The sequence below is a fragment of the Sorex araneus genome, chromosome 2 (genome assembly GCF_027595985.1).
Source record: "Sorex araneus isolate mSorAra2 chromosome 2, mSorAra2.pri, whole genome shotgun sequence".
Taxonomy (NCBI): Eukaryota; Metazoa; Chordata; class Mammalia; order Eulipotyphla; family Soricidae; genus Sorex; species Sorex araneus.
The window spans coordinates 51,374,224-51,396,927 of NC_073303.1; the positions used below are offsets into that span (position 1 = coordinate 51,374,224).

Consider the following 22,704-nt stretch of genomic DNA (forward strand, 5'->3'; position numbering starts at 1 on the left):
GATTGGGCGGCGCGGGCGCGGGTGGCCGTCGCGCGCGGGTGACGTGCGCGGCGGCGGCGGGGCGGCGGCGGGTGGAAATGGCGGAGTACTTGGCGTCCATCTTCGGCACCGAGAAAGACAAGTGAGCGCGGGCCGGGCCGGGCCGGGCGTGGGGCGGGCGGGGGCGCGGGGGCGCGGGGGGACGGGGGGGCGCCCTCGCCGCGGCCCGCGGGCCTCCCGCCCGCCCCGGCCCGGCCCGAACCCGAACCCGAACCTCCCGGCCCAGGGCGGGGAATGGGCCGAACGGAACCGCGACCCCTCGGCCCCCCCCCGCTCCCCTCAGACCCCCCCCAAATGACCTGTCCCCGCCGGACGCTGTCCCGCCCCGCCGGCCAGGTCGGGCCCGGGGCTCGCGGCCACGCGGCGCTGCAGCCGCCGGGACCCCAAACCCCGGGACCCCTGAACCTCGAGACGCCCGGGACCCCCGAGCCCTGGAGCCCGGACCCCGAGACCCCGGACCCCCGAGACCCCCGGACCCCGAGTCCGCACGTGGCCGCGCCGCCCCCCCCCACCCCCCGCGTGCGAACCCTAACGGTCGGGGTCGGCGCCCGGCCGGGGGTCCCGCGGGCCTGGGGTCCCGAAGGCCCGCAGGATTGGTCCCGGGTAGGGGGTGGCCGAGTCGTGGGGACGGAGGAAGCCCAGGGTGGGGTGTGGGGTGTGTGTGTGTGTATGTGTGTGTGTGTGTGTGTGTGTGCGCGCAATTTGGGGGCTGCAAAGTGTGTGTGTGTATGTGTGTGTGTGTGCGTGCAATTTGGGGGCCGCAAAGTGTGTGTGTGTGTGTGTGTGTGTGTGTGTGTCTGTCTGTCTGTCTGTCTCATTTGGGGGCCGCAAATTAAAGCCCGGCAGGGCTCGGGCTTCCCCCTGCCGCTGCGGCCCTGGGCCGGGGGTCGAGGCCAGAGGGGTCTGGGCCCCAGGGGCAGGGCTGGCAGGGCTGGAGGGCGGGTGCCCGACTGACCCGCGGATAACCAGCTTTTCTCCCTTTCAGAGTCAACTGTTCCTTTTATTTCAAAATTGGAGCCTGTCGCCATGGGGACCGGTGCTCTCGGTTGCACAACAAGCCGACCTTTAGCCAGGTTTGTTTGTTTGCTCTTCTCGATGTTTCCATGCAAATGACCAACTCTGTTCTCTGCAGGGGCTGCGGGGGACTGCTGGTCCCCCCGGGCTCCCGGGTCTGCTGGAGGGCTGGGGTGCTGCCCTCTCCTTGTCGGCTAATGGGGAGGAGGCTAGGGCCTCCCTCAGTGAGGGTTCAAAGAGGGAAGCTGGGCGCAGCAGAAGCCCCCTGGAGCCGGACACAGGTGGCACTGCCGACCCCACGCCCCCCCTTGGGCGTCTTCCTAGAAGGGTTCGGGGAAATGGGACAGTGGGCATCTCAGTGGAGCCACAGGCCAAGCCGTGGCCCCGGGCCACCGCTGCCGCATCAGCACATTGGCCATGGCTTTAAATACGCCGCCCCATTGGGAAACGCTGAAGTTGGAACTGGGTGGACTGGATTGTTCCCCCCCCACCCCCCCCCCCGAGTCCTTTGATCTACAGCCCAAATCTTCCCAGGGAAACCAAAGGTCGTGGGCTGGGTGACGTTCAGGCAGCTGTTGTGTCCAGTGAGGGCTCTGGTGGGGTGGGGGAGACCCAGAGTTGGCAGTGCAAAGGCCCTGCGGCGACAGAGCTGTGGGCCATCACTGCACTCAGACATCCAGAGTGGGCCCAGCCCGAGTCAGAACTCGGGGACTGGGGAGGCCGCTGCAAGCATTCACTTGAGCCCCTGGTTTGGGTCCGGGTCTTCAGTGGCCCTGGCTGCACGGACTGGTCACTGCCTGGCCAGGTGACCCCAGTGACTCTCCAGTGGCATCACGGGCTCGGCAGCTTTTGGTTCCAAGTGCCCGCTCTGCTGACTCTAGCAGCAGCCGAGCAGAGTCCGCCGGCGGCCACATCTGAGGGTCAGCTGGCGCTGTGCCGGCCGCCCAGGCGCGGTGGGCCCGGTGGGCGGGCCCTCCCTGCTGTCCTTGTGCTCGGCGCTCCCGAGTGGGGGTTCTGGCTATGCTTGGTGATGTGGGCGTCTAGGGGCCTGTCTCGATAGCCTACTAACTTACACATGGTTTGTTTTTTCAGACAACTTGATTTTAAGAAGAACGGTACAATGTAAGGTTTCAAGTCTGCCTGATCCAGTTTAAAGCGCCAGGGCTAGAAGGATTCCCCCTTAGAGGAGGATTGGAGAGCGCCTGCTTTAAGCTATTGTATTATGCAAACAGAGACCCCTCCCCAGAACTGGAACTGCCAGCCCTGGGCCTGGCACTGCCGGGGCTGCGCTCCGACCACTGCCATCTGTGCGGGGATTGAGCGTCTCACTGGGCGCCAGGACGCTCTAGAGCGCTGCCCCTTGCCTTGGTGGCACCGCTCCCCACCGGGGACTCCTCAGAACTTCTCTCGGTTGCTGGCTGACTTGCGAGGCCCCTGCTCAGACTCTGTTTCCATAATATGATGGTTTGGGTGACTCTGCAGAGGAGGGGTCTGGCTGCGGCTGGCCTTCTGCAGACAGGGCGTCTCTTTGCACTTGGCTGCTGGATGCGCAGCAGCCAGTAGATTTCCCCTTTGTATTTTTTTTCCCCGCAGACCATCTTGATTCAAAACATCTATCGTAATCCCCAAAACAGTGCACAGACGGCTGACGGCTCACACTGTAAGTCCCAGAGTTGGAGAAAGTCTTTTAAACCCTGGTGGTCAAGAGCCCGCTCTCAGCTGAGCCCTGCTGGCTCTGGGCTGGCGCAGGCAGGACACTCAGCGGGCGTCCTTGGTGCCGGCCACCGCGGCAGGCGTCGTCCAGGCAGGCCGCTGGCCGGGGCCCCGCGGTGCCTTTTGTTACTGAGAGGAGTCCGCGTGCGCGGCGCTGGGTCTGACTGCAGCCCTGGCGCTCCCTCAGGTCTCTGGCTAGACTAGGCGTAGGCGGCTCGAGGTAAGTGGGCCCTTCGCTTCTAGGGAGGGCGAGTCCGTGCTGTGCTCTATTGTATTTCTGGCGCCCTGCCTCCGTGGGGTCTCGGCAGCTGTTTGGCGTTTGGTGTGTGAAAGGGCTCCCTGTGGGCTCATGGCCAGCCAGAGTTTCTCGCCCCCCACCGCCAGCCCCTGGCCCGAGCTGGCCTGTTGATGTGGAGGCTTTGGCGCTCCGTGAGCAGAAATACAATATTCCACATCACGGGTCCCCGTGCCGCAGTGTTAGGGTGCAGCAAGGCAGCCGTCACCTGGGACACCTCCTGGCCCGGAGCGACAATAACCTGCTCTTCTTTCAGCCCCGCGTCTCCGCCGGAGCCAGCGAGCGCCACAGGAAGCCGGTGAAGTGTTGACGTTTAATTTTCCGTAATATAAAGTTGTTGCGTTTTGTATTTCAGACCATTGCCCTCTTGAACATTTACCGTAACCCTCAAAACTCTTCCCAGTCTGCTGACGGTTTGCGCTGTAAGTTCATCCAAGTTCCTCCCCTGGTTCCCTGGGCTCACGCGCCAGAGCTCAGGCCCTTCCCGGCCTGGGTCCCGCGGCAGCCCCGGGCCCCTCCAAGAGCCGGGCTGGCAGTTCCCCACGGTCAGGCTTGGTCTTCCTGCTCTCGTGAGCCTGGCCTCCCCGCACACCGGCCCGTGCGCTTGATCCTGGCCACCCGAGAGGCAGGTCTGCGGCCTGGGGTCTCCTGGTCCCGCGGGGCCTGCCGGCTGGCGCTGGCCACATCTGCTTTGGTTTGCTGTTCGGAGGAGTGTTTCTTCGCAGACTCGGAAAGTTTTGTAGTGGCCTAGCCGAGGGTGAAGAGGGAAAGTCGGGTGTCAGGTTACTGGGTCACTCCTGAGTCCGGCTTGGCCCTGCCCCGTGGGCCTGGGCACTGGGCGTGTCTTCCTGGCCGAGGAGGTGCCCGCGCCCCGTTTCTCGCCTGCACTTCTCGTGCTCTTGGGTCACGTAATGTGCCAAGAGGCTGCTCGCTCCCCCAGGTCAGGGCCCTGGGTCCCAGCAGATGCGGAATTCGGGGCTCGGATCGATAAGGAAAGTGGTGGCCAGTGTCGCCAGCAGCCCCACCCTGCCGATTCCCCACGCCGGGCTCGGTGTCCTCTGCCCACTGCTTTCTGCTTCCATGGCCACCTGCGGCCGACTGTCCAGAACCAGCTGTCCATCCCTTCCGGCCCACTGCCCAGAACCAGCTGTCCCCCCCTTCACCCCACCACCCAGAACCAGCTGTCCCCCCCCCTTCTGGCCCACTGTCCAGAACCAGCTGTCTCCCCCTTCCGGCCCACTGTCCAGAGACAGCTGTCCCCCCCTTCCGGCCCACTGTCCAGAACCGGCTGTCCCCCCCCCCCTTCCGACCCACTGTCCAGAACCGGCTGTCCCCCCCCTTCCGGCCCACTGCCCAGAACCGGCTGTCCCCCCCCCCCTTCCGGCCCACCACCCAGAACCAGCTGTCCCCCCCCTTCAGCCCACCACCCAGAACCAGCTGTCCCCCCCTTCCGGCCCACTGCCTAGAACCGGCTGTCCCCCCCTTCCGGCCCACTGTCCAGAACCGGCTGTCCCCCCCCTTCCGGCCCACTGCCCAGGACCAGCTGTCCCCCCCTTCCAGCCCACTGCCCAGGACCAGCTGTCCCCCCCCTTCCGGCCCACTGCCTAGAACCGGCTGTCCCCCCCTTCCGGCCCACTGCCCAGAAACAGCTGTTCCCCCCCTTCCGGCCCACTGCCCAGGACCGGCTGTGCCCTGCTGCCGGGAGGCGCCAGCTGCAGGTCACTTCTGAGAAAATGAGTCTTTGGCAGCCGTGTCTTCCCTCTGGTAGGGCCTGTCAGGCCCCGGAGGTGCGTTTTGTGAGCTCTGGTCTCCACCTTTCTCGATGAACTTGGGGGTTTCCAGCAGAGCTGGAGCTCGGCTAGGCTCTTTTCCGGGGGGCAGGGTGCTGGTTCGCACCAGGGGCTGCCACTGCGGGCGGCCGTGTTCTCTTCTCATTTTTCCACTGTGGGTTTTCGGCCGAGTCGGGAGAGCACGCTGCCTGGTCCATGCCATGCCGGGCCCTGGAGACTGGGCCGCCTCCCTGCCGACCACAGGAAGGAGTCGAGACCTTTCCCCACGTCCAGGCTTGTGTTTGGGCCTGGGGCCCGCCCAGCCTGTGGAGGCAGGGCCCGAACGCCATGGAGAGCCTGTGGAGTAGATTGCATTTCTCGGGGGCTGTCTGGTGGGGCACCCCGGGTGTGGGCACCAGCCTTGGGGTGCTCAGAGTCTGACTCCAGTCCCTCCCCCTTGGGCGTGATGGCACCTGGCGCTGGGGAGTGCGAAGGGAGCACCTGCCGCTTGCGACCCTGTGCGTTTTGGCCAGCGAAGCCGTCTGCGCCTCCTGGGGCCGGCCCGCGGCAGCACTGGCGTCCACTCGGGCTGGGCCTGGCGAGGGGCGCGGGGCAGCGGGCGCTTTCCTGACCTTCACTTTAAACCTTAGAGGAAGAAAGCTTTCATCAAAAACCTCTTAATCCAAGTCGCCGTTTCCTCGGTCCCGGGAACACGGCCCTGGCTGCAGATGAGAGCTTGGTCTGCCGCCCAGCGCCTGCACCCCGAGCTGGACGGGGCCGAGTTCCGCCGTGCTCGCGTGCCTGCGCCGGCCGCCCCCGCTCACCTGCGCGCCCTGTGTTGTTGGCAGGTGCCGTGAGCGATGTCGAGATGCAGGAGCACTATGACGAGTTTTTCGAGGTACGCCCTGGGCGGTGGGGAGGGGGGCCGGTCCCTGCCGGCCAGGAAGCGCCCTGAGCCCAGCTGCCAACCCCCCCCCCCAGGAGGTCTTCACGGAGATGGAGGAGAAGTACGGCGAGGTGGAGGAGATGAACGTGTGCGACAACCTGGGTGATCACCTGGTGGGGAACGTGTACGTCAAGGTAGGCAGCAGCGCCCGCCCAGCCCGCCCCCCGGCCCCATGCAGTGCAGGCCCGGCACTCGCTCCTCTCTCCACAGTTCCGCCGTGAGGAGGACGCGGAGAAGGCTGTGATCGACCTGAACAACCGCTGGTTCAATGGGCAGCCCATCCACGCCGAGCTGTCGCCCGTGACCGACTTCCGGGAAGCCTGCTGCCGCCAGTATGAGATGGGGTAGGTGTGGCCGCGCCCTGCTTTGGGGGGCGGGGAGGGGCTGACGGCACCCCTGACCGCCCTGTCCCCTCCCCAGCGAGTGCACCCGGGGCGGCTTCTGCAACTTCATGCATCTGAAGCCCATTTCCCGCGAGCTGCGGCGGGAGCTGTACGGACGGCGCCGCAAGAAGTGAGTGCGGTGGGCAGGTGCGCGTGGGGGGGGCTGGCGGCGGGCGGGCGGGGCCCACAGCGTGTCCCTGTCCACAGGCACAGGTCGAGATCCCGCTCTCGTGAGCGCCGCTCCCGGTCCAGAGACCGTGGCCGTGGCGGTGGAGGTGGCGGCGGCGGCGGCCGGGAGCGCGACCGGAGGCGTTCGAGGGACCGCGAGAGGTCGGGCCGGTTCTGAGCCAGTTTCTACCGCGAGTGCTGGGAAGTGTCACAGTCGATCGATCACACAAGTTCATAATGGGAATTTTTTTTAAAAAACAACAAAAAAAAACAAAGATGGGTTTCTGAATAAAATTTGTAGTGATAGCGCGGTCTGAGCTCTTTCCTGCCTGGCTGGGCAGCTATGGGTGCAAGAGGGCACCCACCCGTCATGGGGGCCTGGTTGGGTAGGGGCTGGGCCGTGGGCGCCCCCCAGCCCGTCGATGCTGCCCTGGGGACTTCTCACTCGCCTCCTGGATGCCCCGTGAGCTTCCTGCTGGGTGCAGAGACCTGAGTCGGGCCCACAGGCCTGGAGAGTGGAACCTCCCTTGGGTCACTGGCCTGGACGGCAGCTCCCCGGCACCCGGTGGTCCTGGGGCTACTCCTGACTGCGTGGGGCCACGTGTGGTGCCAGAGGTGGGCCGGCGCTGAGACGCAGGCGGGCGCCTCCGCCTGTGCTGCCTCGGCTGCACTGCGCTTCTACTCCGAACGGGGTCTTCCTGCCAGCGCCCCCGCAGGAGTGGAAACAGTTAACACGGAGGGAGGGTGCACAGGCACAGAGCACCTGCCTTGGCATGCGGCTCATCCCGCTGTCTCCCCAGCACCTCTGCAAGGACTCGGTCCCCAGGAGACACGGGAGTGTGTGCTCCACCCCTGGGATGGAGGTTCCAGCACAGCCCTGAGGCGCCTCTGGGGTTTGGGCTGTGCCCAGGGAGCCCCCGCCCCGCACCCTCAGCCCCTCTGCAGTTTGGAGCAGCCGCCTGACTGGCCCGAGGAGTCCCCTCCCTCGAGCTGGGTGGGGCGGGGTCACGTGTGGAAGGGCCTGTCTGCCAACTGCCCTCCCAGCTGTGTGCCGCCATGCTCGCAAGCTCTTGGCACCCGCTCCCTGAAGCTGTGGCCACGGGGCCCTGTACAGGACAGCTGCCTGTCGGGAAGCAACAGGCTGGAGAAGGGGCGAGGGCACCTGAGCCTCCTCATTGCGCCCCTGGGAGTGGTGCCTCCCTAGGGTGGAGGACTTCTAGGAAAGAGGCCCCAGGGCTGGGTGGAGGCGGGGTGACCCCTGAGACCTCCTAGTGTCCTCTGAGCCCGGGACCAGACAAGCCCAGAGACAGCCTTCAGGCTGGGCCGCTCCGCTGCTAACTCCTCCCACAGCCTATTCCAGCCCCAGCAGTGTGGCCCAGACAGGCATCAGGTGTCCATTCCTCCGGGAAGAGCCGGCCTGACCTTGCCTGGGTCAACGGGCTCCCGTCTTTTCTCTTGCTTGCGTGCTTTTTTTTTCTTTTTCCCTGAGGGGACCCTGTGGGGTCTAGGGATTGAACCCAGGCCGGCTGCATGCAAGGCAAACACCCTCTCCACAGCACTGTTGCTCCGGCCCAGGAAGCCACGTTTCAAGTCTGTTCTGTTTTAGGGCCACACTGGGCTGCGTCCGGCCTTACCCTGGCTCTGTGTGCCGGATTGCTCCTGGTGGGGGTTGGGGGACCATGTGGGGTGCCGGGGGTCAGTTCCGATAGGCCTGTCAAGGCAGGTGCCCTCTGCTGACCTCTCCCTCCGGTCCCAACCACTGCCAGGTCTTGCTTTGTGCATGACCAGGATCACACCTGGCGAAGGGCACAGGGCCTGGTTCTGAGTGGAGGCCCAGCTATGACGCGGTACAGCAGCTCCTGAGCTTGTTTTTTGGTTTTTTGTTTTTCTTTTTTTATTTTTGGGTCACACTCAGTGATGCACAGGGGTTACTCCTGGCTCTGCAATCAGGAATTACTCCTGGCGGTGCTTGGGGGACCATACGGGATGCTGGGAATCGCCCTACCCGCTGTGCTATCGCTCCAGCCCCTGAGCTTGGCTGGTTTGGGAGCCTGGTGGGAGGCTGCAGGGATGGAGCCTTCCCCAGCCTTGGGGGCCCCGCTGGGCGACTGTAGCTCCCTGCTGGAGGCACTTCAGCCACAGGACGCGCAGGCACAGGCCCGGGAGGAGGACGGGAGGAGGACGAGGGGCGCTCTGAGCTGCCCAGGCCGCCTCCCCGCCCACACAAGGCCTAGTACCTCCCACGCCTAGTACCTCCCACGCCGCTTCCCTGGCAGGATGGGGCAGAGTGGGGCGTGGCCAGCCCCCCCGCCCCCCCCCTCCCCCCCGCATCCGGGCTCACAGCCCCGGCCACGTCCTGGTCCTGCCTGCTGCTGCCCAGTGGGAGCTGGCCCCCAGCACCGGAAGCTTCTCTGCCCCTTATGTCACTCTGTGGGTCTCGCCGGCCCTGGAGCTCCGGCACGAAACTCACGCAGAGCAGCAGGGGGACACGGGCTCCCCAGGCGGTGCCCCCTGCCAGCCTCTCAAGGGAATTCAAGGTCTGCCCTCCACCCCCAGTGCTGGAAGCTGTGCTGACCAGATGGCCACCTTCCCTTGCACCTGTCCCTGGACCCACAGTGGCCACGTGGGCCTGGAGGCCCCCAGCCCCCAGCAGCTGTTCCCACGCTGGACAGCTCGGCAGAGACACCTACAAAGGGGCAGCAAAGGCCTCAGTGGGCGTCCGAGGCCCAGAAACGTCGGCCCCTGGGAACTCAGTGCACAGACAGACCGATGGACACTGAGTCTGGGCCTTGGGAGGCTGGATCTGAGCTCCCGCACCGCAGGTCTGAGCGCGGGGGGGAAACCAATAGGGGGTCTGCACGAGCAAGCTCCCCGGGAGACAAGACCCCCACCCCAGGCCTGGCCGTGAGGCGGAGGCTGCCTGGGACACAGCCACAAGGGCTAGACACAACCCCACTGGACACAACCCCACAGGACACAACCCCACGGGACACAATCCCACTGGATACAACCCCAGAGGACACAATTACTTGGTACACAGTCACATGGGACACAACCGCCTAGGAAACAGCCACACAGGACACAACCAGAAATGACATGCCACACATGACCACCACAGGTAACACAACCTCATGGGACACAATCACACATGACAACTGCAGGGGACATCCACATGTGACACAATAACACCCAACAATCACAGACAAAACAATTGCTAATGACACAACCAGCAACAATTGTGCATGACACAATCAGGTAACAGTCACACAAGATTGCAGGTGATACAGTTGCACAGGACAGTAAGTGAGGGACCTGTTCCTGCCATGGAGAGCAGTGTGTGTGTGTGTGTGTGTGTGTGTGTGTGTGTGTGTATGTGTATGTGGCATGTCATTTCTGGTTGTGTCCTGTGTGGCTGTTTCCTAGGCGGTTGTGTCCCATGTGACTGTGTACCAAGTAATTGTGTCCTCTGGGGTTGTATCCAGTGGGATTGTGTCCCGTGGGGTTGTGTCCTGTGGGGTTGTGTCCAGTGGGGTTGTGTCTAGCCCTTGTGGCTGTGTCCCAGGCAGCCTACAGGGGCGGGGGGTGGGGTATGTGTGAGGGTGCAGGTGTAGGGGTAGGTGTGGGATATATGTGGTGGGTGCAGTGTGGGGTTTACATGGAGTTGCAGGTGTGAGATATACTGTCAATCCTGGTGGAGCTCTGAGACCACTTGTGAGAGTCGAACCCAGGCTCCCATCAAGGCCTGAGCTGCCCTCTCCAGCCAACTCCTGGCCCAAGGCCCTTCACTGTTCTTTTGTTTTGTTTGGGGTCCATACCTGGCAATGCTCAGGGGTCACTCCTCATGGTGCTTGGGCCACCATATGGGGTGCCAGGGTGCACATGCAAGGCAAGCTCCTGCCCACTGTCCTATCATTTTGGCCCCTGTAGCTTCCCTCCTTAATCTTGTGTTTCTAGAAGCAACTTTTTTTTTTTTTTTTTTTTTTTGCTTTTTGGGTTATACCCGGTGACGCACAGGGGCCACTCCTGGCTCTGCACTCAGGAATTAGCCCTGGCAGTGCTCAGGGGACCATATGGGATGCTGGGAATCAAACCTGGGTCGGCCGCGTGCAAGGCAAACGCCCTACCCGCTGTGCTATCGCTCCAGCCCCTTTGGCTGTCTTGGAGTCACGTCCAGGGTCACTCTCAGCAGGGCTGGGGGGCCTGAGTGCCAGGATTGGAACCCGGGCTCCTACATACAAGGTGTGAATTGGGCCCTTGGAGCCGCTCATGGGCCGGGCGCGGCCTCAGGTGCTCACTCAGTCGCCTGAGTCCCTGCGCACTCCCTGTCCAGGTGGCGCTGCCCCGGCCACTGGCAGCAGCTGTTTGGGGCCTGGATCAAGCTGTCCTGTTTCCTGAGAGCAAGAGGAAGTCCTGCCCCCTGGGTGGCCCCTTGCCCTCTCGGGTCTGAGCTCAGGCACTCCTGCTGGATGCCCCCAGGGCTGCCCTGTGGGTCTGGGGGACAAACACACCCCTGCCAGTTCCTGCTCCGGGCCAGGTGCCAGCTAGATCAACGCGTTAGTTTACTGCACATAACCCTGGCAGGGACTCCTTCCCTGCACTCTGCTAGTGTGTGCCTGTGTGCTGCATGTGTGTGTGTGCATATGCCTGTGTGTGTGCTCATTTGCCTGTGTGTGTGCACATGTGCCTGTGTGTGTGTGCTCATGTGCATGTGTGTGTGCCCATGTGTGTATGGTGTGTGTGCCTCTTTGTGTGTGTGTGTGTGGCTCTGAACTCAACCCAGGACCCTCCTTTAGGCCCAAACCTCTGAGGGGAGCGGGGGAAACACCTGAGGGGTGCTCAGGGCTCTTTGAGGTGAGTGAGGGGGTCAGGGGCAGGGCAGGGGAGCCCGTGGGCCAGCCTAGCTGCATCCGGGCCTGGGACAAGTCCCGCCCCGGGGAGTGACGTTTTCAAACTCATCGATAAATACTAAGTCCCGCAGGGCGAGGGCTTAACCGAGCGCGACTGGAACATCAGGTACCCAGAGCAAGCGCACGGAGCTGGCCAGGCTCCTGGCGGGGGTCCCGGGCCGGGGTGGGGGTGGGGTTGCAGGCGCGGGGAGTCCGGGGCCGGGGGAGGGGCGGGGGTCGGGTCCAGGCAGGGGGTCCAGGCAGGGGTCCGGACCAGGGGAGGGGCGGGGACCAGGTCCAGGCAAGGGTCCGGGAATGGGGGAGGGGCGGCGCTAGCCGTCTGTGTCCCGAGGGCGGAGGTCGCGGGGGGAGGGGCGGGGCCGGGCAGGGGCGGGGCGAGCGTGCTCACTAGGCATTGGCTGGGGCCGGCCTCCGCCCCCGCCTCTCGACCAATCGCCGCGCGTCCCGGACCCGCGCCCGCCCGCCCTTCCCGGAGCCTGGGCGGGCGGCCGCGAGCGTTCGAGCCCGGGCTACACCGCGTGCAGGTGAGCGTCGGGGGCATCGGGGGCGTCGGGGGCGTCTGCGGGGAGTCGGGGGAGCCGGGGGGGCCGTCAGGGGACGCCAGGGGGCTCATGGGGCGCCGGTGGGGGCGACAGGGGTGTCACGGAACGCCGGGGGGCGTCTGGGGGGCGCCGGGAGCGTCGTGGGGCGCCGGGGGCGTCTTGGGGCGTGGGGGTCGCCGGGGGGCGGGGCGGGAGCTGGGCGACTGCCCGGCGGGCTCTCACCCCGAGCTCCGGGGGTCGCGGCTGCGGCGGGGCCGGACCAGCTGGCCAGGGGTTGGGGTCCGGGTGGCCGGTGTGCGTGTGCGCGGGTGTGAGAGGGAGGGAGGGGGGGAGAGTCGGGAGATCCGGGTTCCCTCTGCGCGGGTGTGAGAGGGAGGGGGAGGGGGGGAAGAGAAAGTTGGGATCCGGGTGTGTGTGTGTGTGTGTGTGTGTGTGTGTGTTGGGATCCGGGTTCCCTGTGTTCGTGTGTATGTGAGTTGGGATGCAAGTTGCGTTGCCTGTTCGTGAGGAGGGGGAGGGAGGGAGGGAGAGAGAAAGAAAGAGAAGTTTGGGATCCAGGTGTGTGTGTGGGGGGGGATCTGAGTGTGTGTGTGTGTTGGGATCCGGGTTCCTATGTGTGTTTGTATGTGAGTTGGGATCCAAGTTGCCTGTTCGTGTGTGTGTGCGCGCGCGCGTGTGTGTGACCGCATTCCCGGCCTCCGGAGGCGAGTTTCCACAAAGGCGGGCGTGTTCCTGTCCTCGGCTTCTGGCCAGGCTGCGCCCGGCTCACCCCCGGGCTCCCGGGCTGTGGGGCTGTCCCGGGGCGTCGCCTCCCCGGGGCTGTCGCAGAGTGGAGAGTTGCTCTTTCTCTGACTCCCAAGGGCGCACCTTCGAGAGCTTCCCTGGGTGTCTGCGCTGTGCTCTGTGGTCAGTACTGCGTGTGTGTGCGTGCACACACGCGCGCGCGCTTGCGCTTGCGCATGAGTCCCCCAAAACATGCAGAAAACGCACACAGGGGCCTGTGTGGTGAAGGGGGGCTTCTCCCCCACCACAGTCCCTGCTGGGGAGCTGCATACACGGGTCCCCTGCAGATATGGGGTCTCTGGACTCTCCCTGCAGACGTGGGGTCCTCTGTAGAGAGGGGTCCCCCACGGTATGGGGTCCCCCAAAGAGAAGGGGTCTCCCTGCAGACCTGGGGTCCTCCTGAGGCGCCCTGGCACCTGGCACTCCAGGCCCGCAGGGGATGCTGGGCCTGTTCCAGCCACCAGGTGGCCCCTTGTGGTTGTCCAGCGAGCGGAAGGGGGGGGGCTGGAACCTGGGTTGGCATTGCCCTGTGCCCGGTGCTCAGGAGCCTTTGCTGGCACTGCCTGTGCCCGGCGCCGGTACCCTGTGCCCTGTGTCCTGTGCCCAGTGCTTCAAAGCTGCTTTGAAGCTTCTCGAGGAGCGGAGGGTCCCTCCTGCCAGCAGCCCTGCGTCCTGACTGCCCTCTCTTAGCCCCGACACTGTCCTCCAGGGACCCCCTGTGGCCCCCACAGCCCCCGAGTTCAGTGCCCAGCAGCTCCGGGAGAGGCTGGGGGAGGCGAGACCCCGAGCTGACTTTCTTTTTTACCCTCGGATCTTTTGGGGCTTGGGGCCACACCTGCTTGTGCTCAGGGGTCACTCACCGTGGGACTTGGGGAACCCTTGGGGGTGCTGCCCGCCTCACTGCGCGGGGCACTGCTGGCGCCTTCCCTTGTCCACAGCCGGCCCCGGCTCGAATCCCTGGCCCTGCCCGGGGTGAGCGCTGCTGGGTGTGCCCCCCAGGAAACAGAACCAAGGGAAACGCTTGGGCCGCTCACGCCGCACCACACGCGGCTGGCCTTGCTCTGGCGGGGCTGGGGGCTGTGTCCCACACCCCTCGTCTCTCCCGAGGCCAGACCCCAGCATGCCTTCCGAGACGCCCCAGGTGCAGGAGGGGCCTGCGCGCTGCCCCCACCTCTCGGGGGACATGGACGCCAAGGGACGCCAGTGGATCCGGCCCGACACGCCCAGCAGGTGCTCCTGGCAGCTGGGCAGGCCCGCCTCCGACTCCCCGCACCGCCACACTGCCCCGTAAGTCGCCGAGACCTCTTTCCTCCAGCCCCTCCCTCGAGAAATGAGCCGTAGCTGCCCTCGGCTCCGCCCTGCTCTCCTGTGTTCTGCTGGGGGTCATGGAGTGCGAGGTGCGGGGCTGCTGCTCCTCCCAGCCCGGCACCGTCGCCGTCCCTCTCCCTCCTCTCCTGGGCTTCGAAAGTCCCCTGGAGTGTGGACTGCGTGCAGAATTGCCCCTCTGGGGGCCTCACACGGTGCCCGGTGGTCCGGGGCCCCGCCAGCGGCAGGGGATGTGGTGTGCTCGGGCGCCCGGTGGCGCCAGCAATGGAGCCTTGTCTGGGCACAGGGCAGTGTGCGCTCTGCCTCAGCCCCCGTGTCGGAGTCTTGTTTTGGGGGCCACACCCAGCTCTGCTCTGGGGTTACCCCAGGGGTGCTGGGGATTGGACCTGGGCTGGCCTTCCCCCAGGACTGTCCCTGCTGCCTTCTCACAGCCAAGTGGGCCCGGCAAGTCTGAGTGTGCCTGTCTTCTAGCATGCTGCCTGTCGAGGGACTTGGCTCCCCTCGGCTCCCGGCACACCGTGGCGTCTGCCCCACTGTGGGGCAGCTGGGGTGGGACAAGGGCCTCCAAGGCCTCTGAGCTGGAGTCGGTTGGCGGTGGTCAGTGTTGTGGCCTCATGCCAGGGTGACCCACAGATGAGCCCCCGGAACCACAGCCTCGGCCCTCGGGCCCCTGCTGTGTCTGTAGGGTGATGCCCCGCGGAGGGTGGCAGCCACATGCCACACAGCGACCGGCGCCAGTGACAGGGCCACGGGGAGGGCACAGGGCGAGTGTGTCCTCTGTCCTCTGTCTCGCGTGTGCCTTGGTGAGTGTCCTGCGCCCCCACTGAATCCAGTTCTGGGTGCAGCTGTCGGTCTCCGAATGATCACGACAACCCCGTTTAGGGTGAGTCCCCCCAAGATCTTGCCGAACATCCTGCAGAAGATCGGGAACACGCCCATGGTGAGGATCAACAAAATCGGGAAGGACTTTGGCCTCAAGTGTGAGCTGCGTGAGTACCCGCTGCGGGTGGGCGGGCGGGGGCAACGGGCTCGGGCGGGCTCGGGCGGGCTCGGGCGGGGCCCCTCTTCCTCCTGACGCTCCCGCCCCCTCCCAGTGGCCAAGTGCGAGTTCTTCAACGCGGGTGGGAGCGTGAAGGACCGAATCGCCCTGCGCATGATCGAGGACGCCGAGCGGGCCGGCACGCTGAAGCCCGGGGACACCATCATTGAACCCACGTCGGGGAACACGGGTGGGTTCCCCAGCAGGCCCCCGTCTCTGCCCCCGACCTGGTCCAAGCTGAGGCCGCCGGTCCTCTGTCCCCTGGGCTCATGGCAGCTTCCTGCCGGCCTGTGTCCCTCCCTGGGTTCCAGAAAGCTCCTGACCTTTGCTTCCCCTGGAACCCCCTGTCGGGACATGCCACCCCTCGACTGGGGGTGCAGGTGCTCCCTACTGAGTGCTCCCCACTGTTTCTCCGTGAACACACCTGCCTTAGGTGTTCTCTCCACTCATCCCTCTCTCGATGGCATCTGGGGCCCACCCGTAGGCTGTCCAGTGGGGGTGAGGGGCCACGGCGTCCTCTCACTGCAACTGTCCCCAGGCATCGGGCTGGCTCTGGCCGCTGCCGTGAAGGGTTACCGCTGCATCATCGTGATGCCGGAGAAGATGAGCAACGAAAAGGTAGAACGCTCTGCCCGGCCCCTGCTCCCAGCCCCCAGGGACCCCCAGCTCCCCCTGCCCTGCCCCTGCCGCATGCCTGCTCTGCTGGATGCACCCTCCCCCTGTAGGTGGACGTCCTGCGGGCCCTGGGCGCGGAGATCGTGAGGACGCCCACCAGTGCCAAGTTTGATGCCCCGGAGTCTCACGTGGGTGTGGCGTGGAGGCTGAAGAACGAGATCCCCAACTCTCACATCCTCGACCAGGTTTGTCTGAGGGGGTCCCCCTGGGGGGTAGCTGGGCTGCAGTGCCCTTGGCAGAGGCCTGGCCAGACACCAGCCTCTGGTGTCCTGAGCTCGGCTGGTGCCCGCGGCTATGCCCCTCGGCAGGGCCTGGCCGGCGCGTGACCCCTCTCTGTGCCCACAGTACCGCAACGCCAGCAACCCCCTGGCCCACTACGACACGACAGCCGAGGAGATCCTGCAGCAGTGTGACGGTGGGTGTCTGCACGACCCGCTCCGCTGTGCTCTCACTCTCTCGAGCGTGTCCAGGGCACCTTCCCTCTGGGTACCCCGCTCGGGACGTGCTGAGGGGTCTTACTCATGACCCTGCCGCCCTCCCCGTAGGAGCCGTGTTCCCCCTGCGCTGTGCTCTGTGCTCACGGGGGTGGGTTCCAGCCTGGGCTTGTCCTCGGCGCAGGCATGAGCTCACCCCTGACACAGGAAGCTCCCGGGAAGTTTTCCCACGAGCTCCTGCCAAGGCCCGTGGGGCTGGCGGGCTCTGCCCAGACGCTCCCTGCTTGGAGCCAGGGCCCAGTGTGGACAGTGTGGGCCTGTGCCCAGGAGCTGGCACGGGGCTGGCCTCACCTCCCCGCTGTGTGTGAGAGAATTCTCTGGCTTGGCAGCACCGGCCCTGTATGCTGGCCTGGTGCCTGCCCAGGCTGGCCTGCACTCTGTGAACGGGGCGGGGGTCCCAGAGGCAGCTGTAGCCCCCGGGCCCGCCTTGGCCTGGCTTTCTCGGAGTCTGAGGACGGACACCTGACGGCCTCCCCTCCAGGAAAGCTGGACATGCTGGTGGCCTCGGCCGGCACCGGGGGCACCATCACGGGCATCGCCAGGAAGCTGAAGGAGAAGTGTCCCAGCTGCAAAGTGAGTGGCCGGCCAAGGCTGGCGGGCAGGGGTGGGCCGGGCTGGTAGCAGGGGATAGTGCTTCTTGGGGGTCCCTGCTCAGTAGCCGGGCCGCTGCTGTGGACCCTGTGTGTGCCCCTGTCCTGCCACCCACGGCAGGGGCGGGGCGGGCCGTGTGGGAGCCTGTCAGGGGTTCCGGAAGCCCTCCGTGAGTTTGGGGTCTGTGTCTGGCTGCATCGGGACGATAGGACAGTGGACGGGTGCTGGCCTTGCACTTCGGGTCTCGGTTCCCCCTCGGGCCCTCCAGCGGGACCCTGAGGGCAGATTTTGTGTCTGCCTCAGGGGGGCTGAGTGGGGTGGGAAGGAGCGGGGTGCGGTTCCTGGGCAGAGGGGCCGTGGCCTGCGGGGCGTGTGGAGATGGCCCTGAGCCCGTGTCCCTGTAGATCATTGGGGTGGACCCCGAAGGCTCCATCCTGGCCCAGCCCGAGGAGCTGAACCGGACGGACCTGACGGTGTATGAAGTGGAGGGCATCGGCTATGACTTTGTGCCCACGGTGCTGGACAGGGCGGTAGGTGGCAGCCCGAGGTGCCCGGTGCCCAGCAGGTCCTGAGCGGCACAGGTGGCAGAGCAGGGTGGGCAGGAGCCTCCGGGGTGTCAAGGGGCTGCAGGGCTGAGTCCCAGGACTCTGCAGGGGACACAGGAGGGACCCCGGGCCTCAGTGGGGGTTTCTCCTGGGCCCAGTGCCCGTCCGCACTGCCAGTCCCCCACGCCAACTGTCCCGCCCAGGTGGTGGACAAGTGGATCAAGAGCAACGATGAGGAGTCCTTTGCGGTGTCCCGCATGCTTATTGCCAAGGAGGGGCTGCTGTGCGGTGAGGGTCGAGACGGCGGGGACCCTCCCTGGGAGTGGGGGTGATGACGGCAGTGGATCTGTCCCGTGACTGAGTGGGCAGTGCTGGGCTGGGCATCGCCTCAGACCTGCAGCCCCTTAACTCCAGGTCTGCGCTCCCCGGGAGGGCTTTGCAGCGGCCCTGAGAGCCCACCGGCCGCGGGGGCGCAGGGCCCTTGCAGGCAGCGCGCTTCTGATGGGCTGTGCCCACACCCAGGCGGCAGCGCGGGCAGCACCGTGTCGGCGGCCCTGAAGGCGGCCCAGGAGCTGCAGGAGGGCCAGCGCTGCGTGGTGATTCTGCCGGACTCCGTGCGCAATTACATGTGAGTGCCCTGGAGTGGTGCCCAGCTCCTGCCGGCCCAGGCCCGACCAGACCTCGCCCCTGCAGACCGCGGCCCAGCTTCAGACCACTGCCGCCGCGCAAGTCAGGCCCCGCCCCGCCCCGCCCCGCCCACCCGACCAGACCACGCCCCTGACAGGGCCACGCCCCTAGTCCCACCCATTTCCTGACTCAGGCAGCCCCCCACGTAGCAGCTCACAGCCCCGCTGGGTCACCCACCACCCGCTTCACCAGGGCAGCTGGACTCACAAGGCCCCGCAGGAGGCCCCCGGGGAGCAGAGCTGGCACCCCTGCACCCGTCTCCTCTGTACCCCAAGTTTCCTGCACTGGGCTCAACTGTGCTTGAGCCACCCACGGGGGTTCCCAGGTGTGGGGAGTCACTCCTGGTGCCCCAGGAAGGACTGAACTCGACTCAGTGTGTCTCATGTGATGGGTCAGCAAGTGCACGCATGTGAGGTGTGTGCACGTGTGAGATGCAAGTACTGTGGGGCATTGGTATGTGAAGTCAGTGAGTCAGTATTCATAAGTGAGTGCATAAGCGTTTGTTTATGAGTGAGGTAACTGCATGTATGTATGGGTGCATGTGTATATATCTGAGTACATGTGTATATGAGTATGCATGGAGCGCGGGGTCAAGGAAGCAGTGCATGTATATATGCATATGTGTGAGTGCATGCGTGTATGCTAAATGTGTTTGTATATACATATAAAATGCATGTGAGTATGTGTGTGGTCGTGTGTACATGTGTGTGTGCATGTGCAGGCACAGTCGTGCTTGCACCCTGCCACCTGTGCTTTGCAGGGTGTCCCTGCTGCCTCGGGTGGGGAGGGGTCCCAGCAGGTCCCCGGGGCAGGAAGCAGCCCTGACACTGAGCCCAGGAACCATCCTGTGTCCTGGTCACCGAGGCTGACAGCCCGCAGGACTCTGGTGTGCGATGGAGGCTCCCACACATGGAGTGCTAGGGGGTGTGGGGACAGGGCTGCAGGGTGGGCAGTGAGGAGCCCTTCCCGCAGGTCCAAGTTCCTGAGCGACAAGTGGATGCAGCAGAAGGGCTTCCTGGAGGAGGCGGCCCTGGCGGGGAAGAAACCATGGTGAGCGGACCCGCCCGTTGCCACTGCTTCCTTGACCCCGCGCTCCCGGGCGGCCTCTGAGTGCCAGGATTGGTCTCCGCAGGTGGTGGCACAGGAGGGTGCAGGAGCTGAAGCTGGCGCCGCCACTCACAGTGCTCCCCACGGTGCTCTGCGACCACACTATTGAGATCCTGCGCGAGAAGGGCTTCGACCAGGCGCCGGTGCTCGACGAGTCGGGGTGCGTCCGGGCGCCCTGGGGGGCCGCGGGGCCGCGGGGCCGGCGCTGACTGTGTCCCTCTCCCCAGGGAGATTCTGGGCGTGGTGACGCTGGGGAACATGCTGTCGTGTCTGCTGGCCGAGAAGGCGCAGCCTGGGGACCCGGTCCGCAGCGTCGTCGAGAAGCAGTTCAAGCAGGTAGGGGGCCGCCACGAGCCCGGGCCTGTGTGCACACAGGCTGGCCGGCCCCAGTGCTGCACACGCGCCCCGCCCCGCCCCTGCAGCTGGATGACCGAGCCCCGGCCCGCCCCCTGGGGCTGGGCCACGCACTGGCCCCGCCCAAGGCCATGCACAAGTGCCTGGGCCCGCCCCCAGCCCCGCCCCGGTGGTGGACCACGCCCCGGCCCCGCCCACCAGGCCTGCCACAGCCCCGCCCACGGCGCCACACTGGAGTCTCAGGCCACAGCGCTGCACAGTCTCTTCCGTGGCTCCGCCCGTGGTGCACACGGCCTCAGCCCCGCCCCCGCCCACCGGGCCCCGCCCACGGCAGCACACGCGCGGTGCTGCACATGAGTCTTCCCTGGGCCCGCCCATGGTGCACACGGCCTCAGCCCCGCCCCGGCCTCGCAGGTGCGGCCGTCGGACACGCTGGGCCAGCTGTCGCGCGCGCTGGAGGGCAGCCCATTCGCCCTGGTGCTGCAGGAGCAGGCGCAGCGTGAGTGCCGCGCGGGCGGGGGCGGGCCTGGGCGGACGCACGGACGGACGCGCGGGCGGGCAGGGCGGGCCCCGGCTGGCGCGTGGTGACGCCCGCTCCCCCGCAGAGCCCGGCCTTGCCCAGAGACCCGGCGTGCTGGCTGTGGTGACGCCCATCGACCTGCTGGACTTCGTGGCCGCGGGCGAGAGGGCCGGGAGCCGCCCGGGGAGCGCCTAGGACGGCCGTGGGCGCGCCGGGAAGCCTCTGGAAGCCTCTAGAAGGCGGCGTCGGGCCGGGCGGGACGGGCCGTCGTGCTTGGGGCTCCCCCGGCTGAGGTGAGTCCGCACGGCCCGCCGCGGGCAGCGGTGACCCTCCTGTCCCTGGCGCACATAAACGGCTCTGCAGGCTTGGCACCCGCGTCAGCGTCTTGTCTCGGGCCGCCGCCCCCCCCCCCCCCGCACCGCACCCCTGCGGCTGGACCCCGCGCCTGGCACCGCACCCCTGCGGGCGGGACCCCGCGCCCGCACCCGGCACCGCACCCCGACAGGCAGGACCCCGCCCTCCTGGCACCAGCCCTCACTAACAGGCAGGACCCTGCCGCCCGCATCCTGGCCTCCTGGCTTCTCCCCGCAGGCAGAGGGGGCACAGGGGGGAGACGCTGGGTCTGGCCCAGCACCCGGGAACTAACGGGAGACACAGGGGCCCCTCCTGGTGCCCTCAGCGCCGGGCGGCTGCTGCAGCTGGGGTCGCGGGCTTATGGGGCTCTCTGCGCCGCCAGCCCCAGCCCAGCCGGGTGCCCTTCCCCGTGTGCCGGCTGCTTCTGGAGCGGCTGGTAGTGTCAGGGCTCGGTCCTGGGGGGCCGCAACCCCCGAGTGGCTTTGCTGCCTCCTAAGGGTTGTCTGTGGGCTCTTGTCACACGGGCTCCGGCTTGTGGGACCACGTGGGCGCCGTAGGGGCGGCCGTGCCCAGGGCCTGTGCTGCTTGTATGACGACGTGAGTCTGAGCTCGGGGGCCAACCCTGGACCCACCACAATTCCAGAAACAACCAGGGAGGCCATTTCGGGGCGGGGAGGGGTGTCAACAAGGCCTGGGGCTGTGAGGGACACACCCAGCCCGCAGGCACTCTGACGTGGGGCGGGCCCGAAGGTGAGCCCCGGACACACCCAGAAGGGGTGCCGGCCTGGTGCGGCTGGGAAAGCGCTTCCCTGGCACGTGACCCGCCTGCTTCCGTCCCTGGCACTGCGTCAGGTCCCCCAAGCCCCAGCAGGAGTGACCCTGAGCACAGCTGGGGGAGTCTAAGGACCAACAGCATCCTGAACGCTCTGCAGGGACCCTCTTCTGTTGTGTTGGTGCCTGCGCCAGGGCCCCCGGAACTCCTGCAGGCAGGCCCTTGTGCAGCCCCCCTGCCATCTGTACCCCCCGCTCCTGTGCCTGCACCCTCTGTCCCCGTCGTCCCCCCCCCCCCCCCGTGTCTGAGGACCCAGACCCCAGGAAGCTCTGGCCAGCCGTCACTGTCCTGTCCCCACCTGGCGCCCCTGGGCGGAGCTCAGTGCTGCTCCCAGGCGGGTCATGCTTTGCTCCCAGCAAAGCCACGTCCTCCCGTCTCAGTTCCGAGGTGACTGAGAAGCCGGCCCCAGCCCCTTCCCCTCTGCGCCCCCAGGCTCCACCTCAGGACCCCACACGGCTGCCTGAGTGCCAGCCACTGCCAACACTGCTGCCAGTGGGCAGGAGGCCACCTTCCCTCCAGGCACGACACACACACACACTATAGACACACACACAGACACACACCACAGACACGGTCCCCTTCTACACACAGACCCTGCACACATGCAGATACAACCAACACTAACAGACAGCCTGTGTAGATATTCTACACACACAGACATACTCTAAACACACCCTCCACACAGACATTCTGCATAGATACATTCAACACAGACAGAAATGGACACATGGATACATTCTATACACACACACACACACACACACACACACACACACACACACACACACACACACACACACACACACTGGCTGGCCCAGGTTCTAACATGTGGCGCCTCTGGGTGATCCTGAGAATGGCTGGTCCTGCCAGATGCTGCCTTGAGGGCCCTCGACAGGGCCTGTGCCAGTGTGCCCGCAGGCACCTGCTGCCCGCCCTGGGCGCCACGAGGCCTGTCCGCTCCTGCAGCCCCGCCCTGCGCGGGGCCCTGTCCCGAGCCTGTGTGGTGGAGGCTGCGGCCAGCCCCGCCACCTCCAGGGAACTCTGGTGTGAGCAAGGTGGGCCTCTGCCAGGGGTGCCGGACAGCGAGGCCTGTGCTGGGGCTGGCCCCGGGCTCGGCCCAGGAGGGTGTCCAAGTCCGTCCCACCCTTCCTGCAGCCCAGGGGTTCCAGGAGCTGCTTGGGATGAGGAGACACTGCCTTAGGGCAGGCTGAGGCCAGGCTGCGCCCCTGCCCAGTGAGACTTCAGAGGGCGGGCCAGGGTGGGCTTCCAGGCTTTGGGCAGCCCCCGCCGTGGGCTCTGCAGAGTCAAGACCAGCCCAACCTATGGGGACTTCAGGCCAACGCACCCTAAAGTCCACTTGTCCGGGACCCTCTGCCCACTGCCCACTCACTCAGCCGGAACGCAGAGTGACGTGGACTAGGCCGGCACCTGCCCCAGGGCTGTGCACCGACCCCAGCCTGGTGTGTTCCAGCCGGGGCCACGGCAGCTCATGGGTGCAGGAGAGGCGGTCATGGGAACTGCTGCCCGAGACGAAGCCTGAGACCCCCATCCACTCCCGAGCGTGGCTGCAGCGGAGCGACTTGACTGAGCAGGGCTGTGGGAGCGCGCTGGCAAGTCTGAA

The 22,704-nt window shown here is 66.3% G+C and overlaps 2 protein-coding genes across 6 annotated transcripts; both read left to right on the plus strand.

The window, feature by feature from the left end:
• On the plus strand, positions 1 to 6,633 carry U2AF1 (U2 small nuclear RNA auxiliary factor 1). Of its 3 annotated transcripts, none has more exons than XM_055128571.1 (8): positions 1 to 121; positions 1,025 to 1,112; positions 2,647 to 2,713; positions 5,679 to 5,728; positions 5,812 to 5,910; positions 5,987 to 6,120; positions 6,197 to 6,289; positions 6,367 to 6,633. In XM_055128571.1, exons 1-8 carry the CDS (start codon positions 78 to 80, stop codon positions 6,503 to 6,505), a joined length of 714 nt encoding a protein of 237 aa, XP_054984546.1. In that variant the 5' UTR covers positions 1 to 77; the 3' UTR covers positions 6,506 to 6,633. The 3 variants fall into 3 exon arrangements, with proteins under 3 accessions (XP_054984546.1, XP_054984544.1, XP_054984547.1); XM_055128569.1 differs by lacking the exon at positions 2,647 to 2,713 and adding an exon at positions 3,417 to 3,483; XM_055128572.1 differs by lacking the exons at positions 1 to 121; positions 2,647 to 2,713.
• A 5,052-nt stretch (positions 6,634 to 11,685) lies between these two features.
• CBS (cystathionine beta-synthase) lies at positions 11,686 to 22,684 on the plus strand. Of its 3 annotated transcripts, XR_008628506.1 has the most exons (17): positions 11,686 to 11,758; positions 13,667 to 13,846; positions 14,768 to 14,874; positions 14,980 to 15,114; positions 15,463 to 15,542; positions 15,650 to 15,784; positions 15,945 to 16,014; positions 16,575 to 16,666; positions 17,089 to 17,214; positions 17,433 to 17,517; positions 17,752 to 17,857; positions 18,889 to 18,966; positions 19,049 to 19,183; positions 19,251 to 19,359; positions 19,792 to 19,876; positions 19,983 to 20,190; positions 22,555 to 22,684. XR_008628506.1 is itself a non-coding variant. In XM_055126222.1 (16 exons), exons 2-16 carry the CDS (start codon positions 13,680 to 13,682, stop codon positions 20,090 to 20,092), a joined length of 1,620 nt encoding a protein of 539 aa, XP_054982197.1. In that variant the 5' UTR covers positions 11,686 to 11,758; positions 13,667 to 13,679; the 3' UTR covers positions 20,093 to 20,268. The 3 variants fall into 3 exon arrangements, 2 of the variants coding, with proteins under 2 accessions (XP_054982197.1, XP_054982198.1); XM_055126222.1 differs by lacking the exon at positions 22,555 to 22,684 and having other exon boundaries at positions 19,983 to 20,268; XM_055126223.1 differs by lacking the exon at positions 22,555 to 22,684 and having other exon boundaries at positions 13,672 to 13,846; positions 19,983 to 20,268.
• Positions 22,685 to 22,704: the final 20 nt, after the last annotated feature.

Coding starts and splice junctions, on each gene's coding strand:
- U2AF1 (XM_055128571.1), top strand. CDS start 78: ATGGCGGAGTACTTGGCGTCCATCTTCGGCACCGAGAAAGACAA. Junction 1,113..2,646: donor ACAAGCCGACCTTTAGCCAG/GTTTGTTTGTTT, acceptor TTTTCCCCGCAG/ACCATCTTGATTCAAAACAT. Junction 5,911..5,986: donor TGGGGAACGTGTACGTCAAG/GTAGGCAGCAGC, acceptor CTCTCTCCACAG/TTCCGCCGTGAGGAGGACGC.
- CBS (XM_055126222.1), top strand. CDS start 13,680: ATGCCTTCCGAGACGCCCCAGGTGCAGGAGGGGCCTGCGCGCTGCCCC. Junction 13,847..14,767: donor CCGCACCGCCACACTGCCCC/GTAAGTCGCCGA, acceptor AACCCCGTTTAG/GGTGAGTCCCCCCAAGATCT. Junction 18,967..19,048: donor CTGGCGGGGAAGAAACCATG/GTGAGCGGACCC, acceptor TGGTCTCCGCAG/GTGGTGGCACAGGAGGGTGC.